Source organism: Adelges cooleyi, unplaced genomic scaffold (assembly GCF_023614345.1).
Source record: "Adelges cooleyi isolate 19-005CV unplaced genomic scaffold, UGA_ACOO_1.1 ACOO_flye_CR_arks_rails_tigmint_CR_PRNA_2, whole genome shotgun sequence".
Taxonomy (NCBI): domain Eukaryota; kingdom Metazoa; phylum Arthropoda; class Insecta; order Hemiptera; family Adelgidae; genus Adelges; species Adelges cooleyi.
Genome location: NW_026095860.1, coordinates 11,106,458 through 11,124,453, shown reverse-complemented (window position 1 = coordinate 11,124,453; position 17,996 = coordinate 11,106,458). Strand labels below are relative to the sequence as shown.

The 17,996-nt window shown below is 31.4% G+C and overlaps 2 protein-coding genes and 1 non-coding gene across 3 annotated transcripts in view; 2 read left to right on the top strand and 1 right to left on the bottom strand.

The window, feature by feature from the left end:
• Window positions 1-7,419, bottom strand: part of LOC126833398 (G-protein coupled receptor dmsr-1-like) — a 69,516-nt gene extending 62,097 nt beyond the window's left edge. The window contains exons 1-2 of the mRNA XM_050564712.1: window positions 7,276-7,419; window positions 1,259-1,341 (exon numbers count right to left, since the gene is read on the bottom strand). The gene's annotated coding sequence lies outside the window, so the exon portion shown is untranslated. The remainder of the gene's footprint in view (window positions 1-1,258; window positions 1,342-7,275) is intronic.
• Window positions 1-17,461, top strand: part of LOC126833862 (uncharacterized) — a 37,954-nt gene extending 20,493 nt beyond the window's left edge. Inside the window, exons 2-4 of the mRNA XM_050565420.1 lie at window positions 16,054-16,380; window positions 16,924-17,087; window positions 17,352-17,461. Of these exons, the coding sequence (XP_050421377.1) occupies window positions 16,075-16,380; window positions 16,924-17,087; window positions 17,352-17,430 (549 nt within the window). The 5' untranslated portion in view covers window positions 16,054-16,074 and the 3' untranslated portion in view covers window positions 17,431-17,461. The remainder of the gene's footprint in view (window positions 1-16,053; window positions 16,381-16,923; window positions 17,088-17,351) is intronic.
• Trnag-ucc (transfer RNA glycine (anticodon UCC)) lies at window positions 5,831-5,902 on the top strand. Its single transcript has one exon. It is a non-coding gene; the product is annotated as a tRNA-Gly (tRNA).
• Window positions 17,462-17,996: the final 535 nt, after the last annotated feature.

Here is a 17,996-nt window from a genome sequence, read left to right as displayed (position 1 = left end):
CTAGTCCTATATAATATGTGTATTCGAATTAGCTTTAGTACTAAAAAGGTTTTGAATTCAGTTAATTCCCCTAAAATTAACTTTGCCCAAACCGCACCTTCTTAGGCTCATCAAATTAACACTGGTGGTAATGATGTAGGACGTATGCATGTACTTTAAAACGTCATGTTTGAAAAGTCATAATAATTTCATTAAAAGACATGGTTTTTTTTGTGTCGTAAATAATGTAATAAACATAATTAGTAACTTCATAACTATTAATTGTAAACGATTAAAGAATAGTGACGAGAAAAACCGTTAATAAATACATATAAGAAGTTTTATTTCTAAACGTTGCTTTTAACTTTTTAGTAGACGGCTAGTACATCAATGTCAGTAATATTTCGTTAGGTTATTGTAACGGTTTTTGATTATAAGAGCTTGTCAATCATTATTTTATACCGTAAAACATTCAAGTATTCTACCGATTTACAGTTATAACCTTTTGTTAAATAAATAAACTGTACATAATTAAATTTATATCATAAACTGATAAATATAAAATTGGCCGTTTATAAAATATGATATTAATCATATTTTTGTGAAGATTCGATGCAAATCTTAGGAAGTATTGATTTTTTGAAGCTAAAAAATACTAGGTATCTTTGCATAAAAGAAAATGATTTTCTTGTTAACCAGTTTGGACTTTAATTCAAAAATAGATAGCCTGTTTGTCAAACATATTATGAATTCTGTTGAATATTGTCTAAAATGCAAAATTACACTTTTTAGAACATTGATATAAATTGTAAAAAGATTCGAGATTTCTCTGTGGGGTCAAGGTCGGTTAAACGTCGGATTCCGGAATATATAGAAAAAGCCTAAACCTAAACAATCAAGAAACTTAAAATATTTAAAAATCTTGTCAAAAAGTATTATTTTTCATAAACCTCTCGATAACCAAGAATAACGAATGAAAAAATCTATTTAATTAACATGTTTTTACTTTTTCCACTATTGACGGATATCTGATTTAAGACGTTTTTTTAAATTTTACTCTCCTTTGGATAACATCTGGATACCCTATAGGCTATTGTTATTATCTACTCAATAAAGTATGTATTCATCATCTGTAATAATATTTTCCAATCGCAATTACAACTACTGTAATATAATCGTCATTTTTGTATGCACAATATATATTGGAAAAGCGGAAATTGATAATTTTTTAATTTCCTGGTTTGTTTTACTTTCAATAACTAAACATTATGATCTTTACCTGTTTTTTATTTCGTGTAAAGTAATTCTTCAACATTCACTTTTTTCCATACTTAAACATTTTTTTCCATTCCAAATAACCTTCTGTAACAAATTCATATTTTGTTTTTTCAATAACAGAATTAAATTGTATGATAATTAATAAATAATATGTATAGTTGAGTACTATATTTTTGACATTAATTAACGCTTAATAAGATCAATTTTTGCTATTAGATCCGAATCAAAATTAAATGTATGCGTGATCTGTAATGCTAAATAATATCCTGTAAAGCAATAACATAACCGGCATCATAAACCATCGGCTTATTGAGAATTTTGGGATTTCCCGGCGGATCAATCCGTTCATAAACAATTTTCATAGTGTATAGATTTTACCCCGATGGATTTTTTTCCTCGGGACAAAGATATAAAATTCATTTTGAAGCGTTGTAGTATTATAATATTTAAAAACGCAGAGGATAGAAGAAGACCCCGATCGTACGCTTTCGCTTTCATTAATAATCCAACTGTAAAGCCCATATGTGGCGGTTGAGTTATTAAAAATAAAAACAATTTTAACTTCATTTTATGTCATAAACTATGATGAATAAGTTTGGTTCAGAGATTATAACAACTGAATAATGATATCAGCCGTAATGACACGATAAATCTTCTAGTGGAGACTGTAGCATCCGACACAATTTATTGCAGTGAAAAGAGAAGAGGAACAAATATACATTTTTTTTATATAAATCTGATATTTAATACACCAAAGAATAGGCATATTCCCGGCCATAAACACCATATGAAATAATAATAATAATTAATGCAATGCATGTTTATTTAATTGTTTAATTATTACTATTTCATATAAACTCGTTTTCCTAATATTTTTTATATTTTATAGTGCTGATACTTCAATAAATTTCTTTTTTTTTAACGGTCCCAATACGGTATTCAATGTAAATTGGAGCTCAAACTGACCCGGTTTAGGATTTCATAATTTAACAAAACAAATCCTACCATTTTATGTAATGGCGCTGATGGAATAATTTGTTTCACATTTTGTTTATTTTTTTATAACAAAATCCTTTGATTTACTCTTAAACAAGTCGACATAGTTAAAATGTTCACTAAAATAAGTTTCGTCAAATATTATTTTCACACTTTGGTAATCAATAACATATAAATATAAATAATATACAAATAATTTGTAAAAAGTATAAAATACATAGAAATATTAGTTTTTATGATGTTTAATGATACCTGTTGGTGGTGTATGGTTGCATTTATGGAAGAGCGTTGAATGAAAACAATAAATTACGTGTACATATTATTTAATAATGTGTTTTTCACGGTATAGTAATTCGAAAGTGCGGCTTATGAGAGTATTGGTTGTGGGTTTTTGCCCTATTTCCTTCTCTCCTCCCCGAATATGCCAATGAAACCTTTTTGAGCTCCCTGTGGATGCTAATAAATTGTGTTATTGAAACCCCAATCATACATTTTTAGCTTTACCGATTTTATTCAGTTGTTGTCGAGAAAGCAATTTAAAACTACCCGGTAAAATATGTTGTAACTTTCAATACTCAGTTGATATCACGTAGGTGCATACCTATTTTCTTTAAATACAATTACTACCCATGTTTATTTTTATTTTCACATTTAGTTAGCATTTCGTAAACGAAATCCCGTAACTTCAATATTACATCAAATATAATAATATACAAGTGTCTACACATGCAAAAATATATACTTACAATATATTATGTCAAAATGTTAATATTCCATATTAGAAATGTTTATACTTGTAATTTTATTACAGTTGCATAGTCATTTGTATACCATTGGCCGAGATAAAAATATTATACGTTTTAAGGTATTATATTATGTGATGAATGTTCTAATATATTAAAAAGGTTTGCACTAAACTGAAAAAAAAATGTACAATAATTTAATAAAACCATAATTTTTATGTGTGTGTGTGGCGGGGGGGGGGGGTTATCAATTGTACAACTTAAATTTATTTTACAACAATTGGTACACCTTACCAAAAATCAAATACCTCTAATACGATTATCGGTTTAGAAAGTTAATGGAATGTACTACGCAGATCAGGAAAAACGATAGGGTTAAAATAAAGTACGTGTGTCCGTGCACCGATGCAAGTCCTTGTAATAGGGACTAGTATTTTATTCGATTCTCGCCACCTGAAGTCTGAGAAATAGTATAATTTCGGTAATCCTCTTTTGGGGTAAAATAAACGCGACGACCAGCGATCCGAATCGATTTTCGTGGAGCTCAAAAACCTTTTAGTATAACACACCGATCGAAAATTATACAGCATACGAGTGGAAATGATTCTATTGTGGTAAAAGAAAAACCACATTTCAGCTATGTATACTATGTTATTTATTGTTTACTAGCTATAATAAATTTTAAAAAAAGCCGACAAAATATTTGAAATTTTGTGGGTACTATTTGCAATATACAAATGAAGATGGATAAAAAGCAAAATTACCATGAACCTTTTATTTGAAGAAGATTTTACAGACAGATAAGAGAAGATATTACAACAAAATATAATACCAATGTTGTTTGGATTAAATTAGAAATATAACATGGATTTGAGACGACCCCCAAATCCCAAAAAGTTTTGGAATAAAACAGATATTTGTGCAATTGGCTACAACTGGATATACTGAATGTAAACTCGCCTTTTATTTCTATAAATAATTGTTAGTAAAATATTAAGCATAAATAACAATTACAGTGCTGTGTGTATTATTAACGATTGTTACTACACCAAAATGACGTGCGAGGTAAATCCCTTGGCTTTAGCTTAAATGTTGTGTTCACGACAACGATGTCCGACTTGCTCCTCATACCACATTAAGTATTAACAGTCTCCCCGTTGTCTTTGCAGGAGATTTTTCACGACCGTCGCTTTCACAATGACTTGACTCGTAGGATGTGTCCAAACAAGCACGTGTTGTAAGTCTGGAAAATCCTTACGGACTTATCCAACGTATTTCGTGTAGTCAACCCAATCAAGTGACTGTACCCTCCTTTTGCCCTTTGCTTAAATATACCATGGTCCTCGGGGACCATCTCACTGATGCTGACAGTACTATGGTTGAAAGTATCTTGAGGAAATTCATTCATCTCTACACACAAAAAAAAAAATCCCTTGTCCCTTGCACGATTACACCCAGCCTTTTTTCTTAGTACTTTTTCTAATCATGGAACGTTTCCTCTTTTTCAACGTGCTAACCGACAGGATTAACTTCCCTACTCTTTTATCCCTAATAAACTTTCATATCCCAACACGTCACACCCGTTATTCTGTTGTTGTTTTTTTTTTATCTCGTTTGCTTCTTCTCAGTACGATTCTAACAATCCAATCTTTGTTTCTACATTTCCCAACTTGTAAAAATTGATTTTATTTACTACAACATTGTAAATTATTTATTATAAGTCTTAACTTTTTATTGTATTTGTTGAGTTTGACTTGTAAGTTGTGAGCAAAACAAATTAAACACAGTACACGGACGACGTCGTTCAAAAAAGTAACTGAGCGTAAGAATTAAGAAAACATAATAAAGTCATAATAACTGAAATGCTATTATTTATACTTACATTTTTCAAAAGAAAGTATGCTTCCCTAACAGTAACAATATATTTTATAAATCATAATTACAAGTATAGCGGTTTGAATAATGAAGTGTAAAACAAATGTGTTTCTTTTGTACATTTTTTACAAAAGAAATTAAAGATTAAATCCCTTAGATCTACGAGAACGAAGATACGTTTATAATTTAGGTTTAATATATTATATATTTATATGTTGCGTTAAAACAATTTGTAGTTTTTATTTAACAATTTCGTGTTTTAAAAAAAACACTAAAAGAGTTTTTATAGCGTTTTTTTTTTTTTTGTAGTTGTACAAAATTAATGTTCCATTAATCACGTCTACAAAAGTACACGATTAATCGAATTATTTCAACGGTTGTAAATCTTTCTTTTTCTTTTTTTAGCATACACTAAAATACCGTAAAATTACTGTCATGCCCATCGCCGAGAACAGAAAAGGTACCTAAATTAAATATACCTATCCAACGGACTATCCCCAAAAACAGCTGTTGCTCTTCACCTGGGTCTCCCTTACAAGCCTTGTTCGTTGCTACTAAAACGAAACAGTGTGTTTATACAGGCAATTACAACACTTTCTTTATGTTCTCAAAAGATCACAAAGGCGTGGAGACACGGAGAAGTGAAGAGGCTGTCGCCTTTTCTATTCATTTTTTTAAGTATCTTAATTCTAATACTAAAAAATAAAGGGTTAATGGTCTATGAGATGCAATTGTTTAAACTTGCTCGGGTGGTTTCTCAGAAGTAATTTTCAACCAAAAATGTTTTACAATGATTATATTATTTTGTACTCTTAGAATTTCAAGAAATTTCAAAATCTTTGATTTTCTTAAAATAATACCCGAAGTTTACAAAATATACTATTATATTTTGACGATTTTTTTTTCTAGAAAATAAGATTGAGTTAAAATGAAATCGAAAAGATGCAGTGTTACCATCTGCGATGGTGGTGTAATGGTCAGCATAGTTGCCTTCCAAGCAGTTGATCCGGGTTCGATTCCCGGCCATCGCATGTAATTTTTGCATTTTTTTTCAATTTACATAATTTTTTTGACACTCTTTTTAACTCTGACGCAGTGATGAACGTTATTAAATTTTACTAGTTCAAGCAAAAAAAGACTTGCAGTATCCATATTATATATAAAATTTTAAATTATTATTTATAATCTTCCATCAGTTTGGTAATAAGTAATAACTAACGAATCGGTTTCAATTTGGTTTTTAACTAATTTGTAAAATGATAGTGCCAAAATTTATTGAAAATTGTTGATTCATTACAAATAAATTATATTGCATGCAACCATAATTTTGTGTATCAAAATTGCATAACCCAAGTGCCGTCTGAGTTTAACTATTAATTATAATGTTGGAATTGTTCAGAATCTGTTTAAATAGTAGCAACATGATATATATTAACTATTTTTCATATAAATTAAAACTAACCGCTAGTGTAAGTCTTAAACAAAAATGGTCGTTCTTTAATCTTTTTGTACCGCAATGAAAATAAGAATATTAACAGTATTGAAGTATATTGAAAACAGTCAGTTTTTTTTAACTATGATAACAACGAAGAATCGTTTTATCAATTTAATTATCAAACATTCTTGTTAAAATAACGATTTTTTTAATTTATTTAAACTTATTGTTAATTTTTTATTTTTCACTTTTACCGTCTAAAATGACGTACCGTCGTTATTTCGCAATAAGAAGTAGACACATTTTAGCAATTCGTACAAATTGATCTAGTAGCCATTTCAAATATGCCTACTAATTTTAAGAAGAAAAAAATATTAAAAATTTCTAGTTAAACCATTTCAAGTTTTTCTTCGAGTTATGGCGAAAGTTTAATAAAAAAATGACTTACATAGAAAACATTTTCTGGCGTAACTATTGGACGGATTTCAATTTTTTTTTTTGTATGTGAAGCTTACTATTTTCTCCATGAGAGCTAAAAAGCTGATTTTTTATTTAGTTCTTAGGAAATTAGTTAGATATATCGGAGTAAAAAAACTCTAAAAAAGTAAAAATATAAACGCTTATAATAAAATGTTGAAAACAAAAATAAATAATCGCCCCCTATAGAGAAGATGTTAAATTTAATTACAAAAAAACAAAAATGTTTTGAAACCTGTTCGGTAGTCACTTCTCGTTATAGTCTTTATTTGTAAAAAAATCGGCGATTTTCGTTCCCCTTAATCATAATTTTATAGCTGGCTTTTCTTTTAATAATTTCCAGGTATATCCTATTGCTATATTTATATATAAATTATAATATATATATATATATATATATAATTTTATACACATGAACATGTAATAATGTGTATTATGATAAATACAATTTTTAAACTATATTTTTTTTTCACTCCGGATGATAACACTTACCTATAGTCGTACGTGCACAATGCAATTTTTTAACTATTTTTTATTTGAATTTTTACAACGTTATAATTTAACCGAAAAACGCACACGCCCGGTGGCCGCCACTTATAAACGCGGTACGAACGATGCGCTGCCAACAACAGTTGTGCTGTGCCGACTGCCGGAAGACTACCACCACGCACCGCCCTTAAACACCGCCAGCCGGATCGGTTATATCCCGACGTGTATAGCGCTGTCTCGTTGTACATCCGTGATCTTAAAAGCGAACCCCAAACAAAAGCACAAGGCCAGAAGTCCTCGAAACAGCCCCACGTGTATATGTATGTATATTTTTGCATCGAGATTAGAAGTATTAAACCTCAGTGGTAAAAAAGCCTTTTTAAAACATTATTCTGTACACGACGACGTTACACCACCGGCGATATCCTCGCGCCGCTGTGTAATATTTGACGATGATCCTTTAATGTACTTTTAAACAAATTTACGCTCTGTTGAACAATAAAAATAAAAAAGCCAGCACGATGAGTTGGAAACACAGTGGGGACGGAGCATAATGGACTGGGGATGTTACGGGTTTCCGGCAAATAGGCATCATAACTGACGTGATAAAATCATTGACGAACAAACGCACTTCGATGCGTATCCGTAGATGGTAGAGGGAAAAAAGGAGGTAATAAAATAATTGAAAAATTTGCTTAAAATTGTATTTTTCAATTGTATTAACGTTGATCGACTTTCGACAATTTGTTGCCGTTGTTCATTATTATATCTTTTATCAACAACATAATGAAACTATTTTCGGATACCTGTTGATTAACTTCAATAAAATCTATGGCAACCTTGAAATTGACTACGGTCAAAACAAACCTAAGTATATTCTACCCTTATGTTTTTCCTTAATAAAAAGAAATATATAATTACAACTACGTTTTGTCAACTTAATTGTAAAGTTTAAATGTCCCATAAAATTAATTATTGATCACGTAAATGAAAAGGACGAGAGTATGCCAGTTGTGAAAGTAATTCATTTTGAGATTTAAAAAACATACACAGATAGTTCAGATGTTAGAATAATTGTTTTATTTTAACAATGTTTTTAAACAATAAAGAATATAAATATGTTATATATTTTTTAGTTAACCACATCTTTGTCAATTTGTGAGTTGTTATAAGCTACGTGTAGTGATTTCTAGGCTTCTCTTAGCTAATGCTTTACGCACATATTACCTATAAATTGCCATGATTGAAAAGACAATAATGTATATAATACAAATCCCTTAGATTAGGATTGGACATTTCAAGCCGGGAAATTCCGTTTACATAGTTCTAAAAAACATCTCGTTTGCTGTTGCATTATATTTATTACTTAATATAAATGAGTTCTAAATAAAATAAGTTTAAAAAACTAATTTACATAAGTATTCAATAATTGCATACAAATCCTGTCATATCAGACACTGCAAAGTTCTTAATCTTTAAGTCTTCTTTTGAAATTTTCAAATAGGTTTTCTTATATCCTTTTTTCTTTGCAACTTTGAAGTAATTTAATTCATATTAATGATTTAAAATAGCACCGCTATACAAGTAAAAACGGTGTTAAGATTTATTATAATATCTTCTTTTATAAATTGTATCAAGTATTATATTTCAATGTTTATTTCAGTTATTTGAGTGTTTTTGAAGTTACACAATACGGAAGTCCTAAATATTTAATAAAGATACCTTTATTTGTTAGTGTGTAAAGTTCAGCAAAAGACAGCAAATGGCTTTCGTCTGCTAATTCATTTTCTTAATTAAAATTTAAACCACATCAAACATATCATATTTTTCAAAGAGAATTATCAATGAAGAATATACTTTTATGTGATTGTCATTATGTAAAATTATATTGCTATAGTCTTGGATTAAACATGAAAACTTCTTTTTTTAATCATTCACGAATTTCAAAATAAATATATCATATTTGCACAATGTAGACTTGAACTTTTTCGACTGAAAAATTCTTATAAATACATGATATGATTTGACCACTTGCACATGATTTCTGATGGTAGCTGTGCTTATTTTAAAAATCCACACAAACAAACAAAAATTAATATTCTATATAATATCTTCCACTTAAATTCTAAAAGCATCATCAGTCGCAAGTGTTAAAACAGCAAATTCTACTCGAGTTTAAGAGTCCAAAACTGTAGTAAGATAAATTAATTCCCAGAAGATATCTACAGGAATTCCTAAATGTAAGTTAATTGTTAAACCTACGAATATATCAGTCCTCTAGCTTATTTTCATTTAATTATCAATTAACCTGGGACAACGTCCGAACCGAATAATTATGTAGCCCAGCACACTCACTTTACATTCAAATTAATAATATGCTAATACAATACAAGACCGTGAAAATTTTACATGATCAGTATGCTAAACGAATTTAAACCAGAGGTGAGCCAGGAAAGAAAAACCTCTACTGTCTTATGTAGGTCTTAGTTGAATTCCGAGTTATGAATCATAAAACAAATAAACTTCATGTTTGTCTGTGTAGTAATATACAATTTAGTGTGTGGCGATAGATATATTATTACCCTAAACCGGAACCGAAATTACAATTAAATTTAAGAGGCGCCACATAAACTGGAAAGGACAAATCGAGACATTCAAGTTTTTTTTTTTCGTAAATAGTTGCAAGTTTATAGGAAACTTAGGAGATAATATTACTATTTCCAAGGTAATTAACTATACTGTCTCTTTCTGAAGTAGAAGATTACGACTATGATTTAATGCAAACTAATTAAACTGGTATCTTTCAGTTATGGCCCACTGTTAAGACCTACTGTTGTGTAAACATTTTAGGGTTGTTAGATCCTAACATCAACTGATTATCATTGAACAGATGGTTACAAAAATAGTTACATCTATGGCTTAAACATACTAGGTTATTGCATCTGTACCCCCTCTCCATCGAAAGCAATAAAAAACATGCATTTATAAATTTATATATAACTTACCCAAAATCCAGAAAAGGAAAATATTGAAAAGCACTAATAACACCAAAACGAGCTAAGGACAAGTTTTAACACTTATTTAAAAGTTTAAATCTTCTCATCAAATAAGGGGTTTTTTTTTAAATAATAATTTTATTTGTAAAATGACATTGTGCCGTAACCCTAAAAGCCTGAATGCGTTTTTTTTAATTTTTTCATGTAGCTTAATAATTTTATATTTAAATATTTCATAGTTTTAAAACCCCAATTGAAAAAAAATAAAAAATTAAATAAGCTTTCTATAACACCAAAAAACTTGATAATTTACCATATATTAAGAAACGATTAATCCTCGTTTTTGCTTGATAACTGCGGTTTTGACCTATTTAACTACAAACTCCGTTTTATAAACGATTTTGCTAGTTAAAGATTTTTATCATATTTTCCCAACGGTAAAAACAATGTTCTCTATAGTGAAATTCATAGTATACAGACTGTAAACACAATTAATCCAAAAATTAGTTTTGAAAGTTTAAAAATGTAATTCGAGAAAATGGTTTTTATTACAATCCCAACACTTTAGTTCGTAGTTCGGAGTTCCTTTGTACTTAATAAGTGCGTAATAAAATAATAATTTATAGCGCTACTGTTGGAATATAAAAATAAATCGTAGAAAAATACTGTTCTACACCGTCGTTGAAACTTTGGTAATATTTCAGATAAAATACACATATTTTCAGATCGTGAGAAAAGAGTAATTTTAAGAGCTGCGTCAAATTCTGTTTTAAGTGCTCGTGGTATTTTGAATTTTCCCCTCATCTTCCTCTTCGTCTGTTAAACTATAAGAACATATTTTTTAAAAAAATCGTTAGAAATTAATATTACAAAACAATATTTAAATAAAAGTATTGTCCAATAAATGAAATGTTAATTATAATAGATGTTTAAATTTTAACTACACTTAAAAATTAATTAAATTCTTCACTAGAAGTAAAAACGTCTAATAAGACGTGAAATATATTTGTTTTTGTTGTAATTAAATGTACTTAAAATGGAAATATTTAATTACTGAGCAACATATATAGAATATTTAAAAAACGCTAAAAGAACACACAGAATTCAGAATATGTGTTGAATTTACGGCTTTATTTATTATTATTTTTTTAATGTGAAAGTTGTACTACAGCGAATTTTCCACATTACAAAATGAGTAAGAGAAACCAAAAAAGAAGCGATAGCTCTAGTTTGGAGGATCCTAGTAAATTTGTAAATATTAGATAATAGAGCAGTATGAGTTCATTAAAAACAACGCAGAGATAAACTGTTTAATGAGATCACACTAGCTTCGTTTTTTTTAAACCGATACATCCGTTATAGTTTTAATTTTTAGGAAGTAATTATAGAAATAAACGTACCTAAACCGGCAATATCCACATGAACAAGTTGATAGATCAGATTGGTTGTGCATAATGAACGTTGAGTCACCATCTAAGTCCGGAACATCAAAACCGACGTAGTCAAAGCCTTCGAGTCCGACGGGATTTTTGGAGGGCTTTCTATAAAATTATGCAATTGTTTTAATATATAAATAATGCATACTATTTTTTTGGTTTTTTTTTTTTTTTTGTAGTTGTTTGTTTACTTGGATTTTTTCATCGGTGGCTGGTCGAAATGATCGTCTCTTGGAGGTCTTTTAACGCTCACAAGCCCCATGTCTCGAAGGCAATATTTGATTTGACCTTCAGTTTTAGAATAGCCAGTTGACCAAACACTGGGTTTCGGCGTGTCTATGGTTGGCTCTTGCTTGACATACCAGTCTTTTGATTCGATCACTTCTATCTCCTTCTTAATCTCACCAAGGACACTGAGTTCCAACGTGTCTTGATAACCGGGCCATGGATGTTCAATGGTTGGCTCTTGCTTAACATACCAGTCTTTTGATTCGACCACTTCTATCTCCTCCTTAATCTCACCAAGGACACTGAGTTCCAACGTGTCTTGATAACCGGGCCATGGATGTTCAATGGTTGGCTCTTGCTTTACATACCAGTCTTTTGATTCGACCACTTCTATCTCCTCCTTAATCCCATCAAGAACACTGGGTTCCAACGTGTCCTGAAAACCGGGCCATGGATGTTCAATGGTTGGCTCTTGCTTGACATACCAGTCTTTTGATTCGACCACTTCTATCTCCTCCTTAATCCCATTAAGAACACTGGGTTCCAACGTGTCCTGAAAACCGGACCATGGATGTTCAATGGTTGGCTCTTGCTTTACATACCAGTCTTGTGATTCGACCACTTCTATCTCCTCCTTAATCCCATCAAGGACACTGAGTTCCAACGTGTCTTGATAACCGGGCCATGGATGTTCAATGGTTGGCTCTTGCTTTACATACCAGTCTTTTGATTCAACCACTTCTATCTCCTCCTTAATCCCATCAAGAACACTAGGTTCCAACGTGTCCTGAAAACCGGGCCATGGATGTTCAATGGTTGGCTCTTGCTTGACATACCAGTCTTTTGATTCGACCACTTCTATCTCCTCCTTAATCCCATTAAGAACACTGGGTTCCAACGTGTCCTGAAAACCGGACCATGGATGTTCAATGGTTGGCTCTTGCTTTACATACCAGTCTTGTGATTCGACCACTTCTATCTCCTCCTTAATCCCATCAAGAACACTGGGTTCCAACGTGTCCTGAAAACCGGTCCATGGATGTTCAATGGTTGGCTCTTGCTTTACATACCAGTCTTTTGATTCGACCACTTCTATCTCCTCCTTAATCCCATCAAGAACACTGGGTTCCAACGTGTCCTGAAAACCGGGCCATGGATGTTCAATGGTTGGCTCTTGCTTGACATACCAGTCATTTGATTCGACCACTTCTATCTCCTCCCTTATCCCACTAAGTGCAGTAGTATCAATGGCCATATGACCACTAGTGGGTGCCTGCTTTTCACACCCATCACCAGTAGCATTGCTAGCCTCCGAAGCCTGTTTCTCCACCCCGAAGGTTACGCTGCAGTCGCTGAATGTCGACCGGGTTGAGCCTGCGTCCGCACTCTTCCCTGCCGTTACCCGAGTATCCGAATTCCCAGGTGCATTGATTACTTCTTTAGAGTTGTCCATCATAATGAATATGAAATATAATATGTTTACTTTTAAATAGAAAACCAAATAATGGTAATGTTTTATTGAACGTTGCCTGGTTACAAATAATAAATATTACAACATAAGTATTGTGATTTACGGAAGAAGACAATTTTAAATCCAATGATATTATAAATGTACGGTGTTTAAGTTATTAAAAGAAATACATCAATTTATATTAAAACGTCTGGTTTTACTTTTATTTACTGAAAATGATACGGGCAAAGGTGCAATGCACGACAAAAAGATAAAATATATATAAAATAAAGTATATACATATAATAATAAAATATTATTCTGTAAAATACTGGAAACATATAATAAATAATAATATAATTTTCTTGTGAAAAAATTACTATGGGTCGAGGAAAACCAATAACACATGAAGAAAGGCTGATGAAAAAAATTATGGCGTTCAAGGAAATTGGGCTCTCCAACCGGGAAATTTCACGTCAACTTACTTAATAGAAGTTCAACAGTTATTGACAATTTTTTTTTTAAATTGGTTCAATTATAACACCAAATAATCTACTGGACGATCTCCAGCATTGTCAGATCGTGAGAAGTAATTTTAAAAGCTGCGTCAAATTCTGTTTTAAGTGTCCGTGGTATTTTGGGGCAATCTGGAGTGAAAATTAATATTCGTTTAAATTTTTTTCCATTAAGATTTGAATACATAAAAAAAACACAATATTAATATTGAAGAAAAGGGGGGAAATAATACAGTATAACATATTGTTATAGAAGGAACTATATTTTAACAAAAGATCGAGAAATGCGGCTGAGAGTGAAAAGAAAGTTAAAGAATAAAGGAACATGTTGTTGTTAAGACTTAAATCTTACGCTTATCCGCACACGCTAAACACACAGTAAAGCAACGCATTGGTTTTGGCACAGCCTTGCTTTTATCGTTGTTCGATTTTATTCCTCTTACAGGGTTGGTATAAATACAAATCTTATTGTATAAGAATAGTGAATATCTTTAGAGATCATCTTACCTACCTATTAATTTTTTTAGCTGATACGCTACGGTATAGTCTGCTGTTATTTTAATGAACCTGACAACGACAGAATTGTAAACTGTAGTATAAAATATATATATAAAAATGAATACTGTCTGTTTGTCTGTCCTTTATGCATTAGTACACCATTCATCCGATCGCCATGAAACTTGGGGAAGTTGTTGAGTACACACCCGCGAACCTAACTGACATAGTACTTTTCGAAAATTCCACCCCTAAGTGTGGCCTCAAACATGAACTTTGTACTTTAAATACGAAATGTAAATAAATTAAATGTTTGTATCCATGGTAACCCAAAATAAACACTTGGTTTGTAACCATAGTAACCACGGTACTCGAGCAAATGGTAGGTGATGATTAAAGGAACTGGCCGATTCTATGTACCACGATTCCCGGGCAAGCTTTTAACTGTTGGAACGGGATCTGGGACTGAGACCCTTGAATGAGAGGAGGACATAATAACTGGAAAAGTGTCACAAAAACACAGTCACGCTGTTATCTGATAAGAGATAAGAGATTAGAGATGACGAATGGAGATGAAAGTGGGGATGGGGGTGGGAATGGGGGAATGGGAATTTTTGTACTCAGCCCCGGCAGACTAAATCTCAGGCAACGCCGGGTCTGGACAGCTTTTATTATTATATAATATATTGTCTATTTTTTATTACAACAAAAAGATATTATATGTATATTGTTCACAATGCTATCGTGTATCCGAAATGGGGACTGTTTTATTTAAAAGAATGTATGCATGCGTTTTGCAATCAAAAGCGGTATAATTCGGAGAGCTGTCTCATATAGGGTTTTGTTTTGGGAGGGAAATATAAATAATGAGATCTTTGAGATTTTGATCACAGAGACGTTTTTTATCTCGTGTAATTCGAAACGTTTAACTTATTATCCAGCAGACAAACAAACAAGGCAAATCAAGCCTTATTTAACTATGCAATTAAATATGTCTTGTTGTATTTTATAATAATTGAAACAGTTTCAGCACACTTCTCGCGTGTACACCTAAAAAAATATATTCGTTTGAGAATTATTCTAATTTTCAAGTCATAAATTATACGCCAACTACATATTTTATTTTGTACTGAAAAAATTGACAAAATGTCATTGGTAAAATATTATGGAAATAACTTAAAATAAAGTATTTCGACAATCGACTATAGAAAATAGTTTAAACAAAAAATATCCATTTATTTTTACTTACATTTTGTTTTCTATTAAAACACATATATTCTACCCACTTACGTGCCGTGTTCACGAATACACCACTGCATAATATAATATATATTTTATTTTTTAACAAACACGTTATTACAGTTTGACAGTTCAATTTCGAATGACCGCTTTGGCGAAAAATGAAAACAATATTGGTTTTTTAGATTTACAATCCGAGTTAAAGAGCATTATTCGATTGAAAAAAAAATAATCGATTTTTTATTGGAATAATATTATTATTTCAGTTTGTTTCAGTTGTTGTTCAATTGAATTTTTCATTTTTTTTTTACACGGTTCAAAAAACATTATAATATTATAATATGTTTGTGTTCATAGATACTAAACAGACATAATGGTCTTAATTTTTTATAACATTTTTTATATATTATTGTAACAATAAGGAACTGCTGCTGCCAACAAAAATGAAGTCCAGAGACGTGCAAGTCACGGTTTTAGAACTGTTAAACGGCATCGACGCGATCCATGTGCACTGCACGCAACGGTTGAGCGTAACGCAGCCCAGACTGTTGGGCAGACAACTGGCGAACAGCCTGGACGTGCTCAAGGTCAGGAAGCATCGTTTGTTCTACGCGATGGCGCCGCCCGGCAAAAAGGTGTGCCCGCTCGACGACGCCTGTTCTTGCGAAGCGTTTTTCGAATGGCCACACGGCGTATTGAACGTGTACGCAGTTATCGTCAACAGCGTGGTGACGGCCGAATACGAAAAAGTCAGTAACGCGACCACCCTGTATAACCCTGTAGTAAAGATAGAATGGTACTTTCTAATATGCCCAGTGTCTCGAGCACGTCCCACTTGTTTCTTGGAAATCGAGCCCCCGCAGCCCGCTTGTGCCGGCCAAAGGATTACTTTTCAAAAATGGTTTTTGGCTATATTTAACATTTTTAGTACACGTGCGTAGGTATCAGAGGGTAGTTTTCAGAAATAAAACAATTCCAATTTTCCCAGAAAGACAATGCTACTTTCCGTTGCGACTCCTCGATAGATATTTTTAGGTTTCATTAATGAGTACATGGTTTATTTTCTGAGAACAATATCTATCTATTTGTTTAATCTTAATAAATAAGTTTTACATAATTAGGAAAAACTTGTAGGTACTTATAAATATTATCCATAAATCAAAAGAGTACCTACTACCTTCACTTACCTAACTAGGCACCACTGTTAAATATGACAATAACAAATACCTTTTCGGATTCTGATCGAGTTTCGCGATAATCACAGTAATTTATTACATACGAATATTCTGCAGACAGTGGAGTTATACACCAATGTTATTCTTTGGGAAGACGTGGACCGAATAAACCGTTTCAAACGAATCATAGCCAAACCATTAAGTCACAGACCAATGGAACCAGAAATAGATCCACCGGACGACCAAAAACCTGGAACAGCCGAAAGGCTTTACAGTAAATCGTAAGTCGAGTACCCCTAAAAATACTTGAATCTCATACGCAAGTTATTTAAACTTAGTTTCGCAGCTGAACCTGTAACTGTCAATAAATTCTAAATTAAAATAAAAAACATATAATATAATATATCATACCTAGATAGATAAGGTAGTCTCCTCAAATATTTGAATAAAATGTTAGGCAAAAGCAAGGTTAAAAACCTTTAACTATTTCCACTTATCAATACACCACCTTATTTTTAATACTCGTGTGTAATTATTTTGCATAGGCAATCTTCAAAATCCAGTTTTAAAGAGTCGGCCATTCTTGGAAAAGGTGCTGTAAGTTTTCAATCTACGACTAATTGAGAATATTATTTATTTATAAGCAACAAATATTACCTATGTAAATGTCCCATTGTAAAAAATAAACACAGTAATTATTGAAATACAAACTGCGTATTCATACAATAAAATTTCAAGAACTGCTATAGTTTAATATTTTTTATATAAATATACAAGTTTGTTTTTAAACCTTATTCTTTATCGTATATATGTTTTTAATTTTTTGTGGGATTATAAAATAGAAAATCGCGTTATTGAATACGTAACTATGACAAACCAATAGCAAGTAATTTTTTTTAACACTAATTATTGTACTTAATGTAACATAATATAAAGGATAACATATGGCTGCTATTTGTGTCAACTAGATTTATAAAGAACTAGATAGTGAATACAATATAAAAATGCCAGTTTTCAGCTTCTCGAGAAATATTAAAATAATTTAGTATACTTTTTTTTTTACTTCCGTACGGCATTATGAAACGTCAACAATAAATAAACTATATAACTAAGCAATGGCCCGGTGGGTAAAGCATAAGCTCAAAAATCAAAATTCTACCAATAAGTATAATATAAGAGCATTAAAGAGA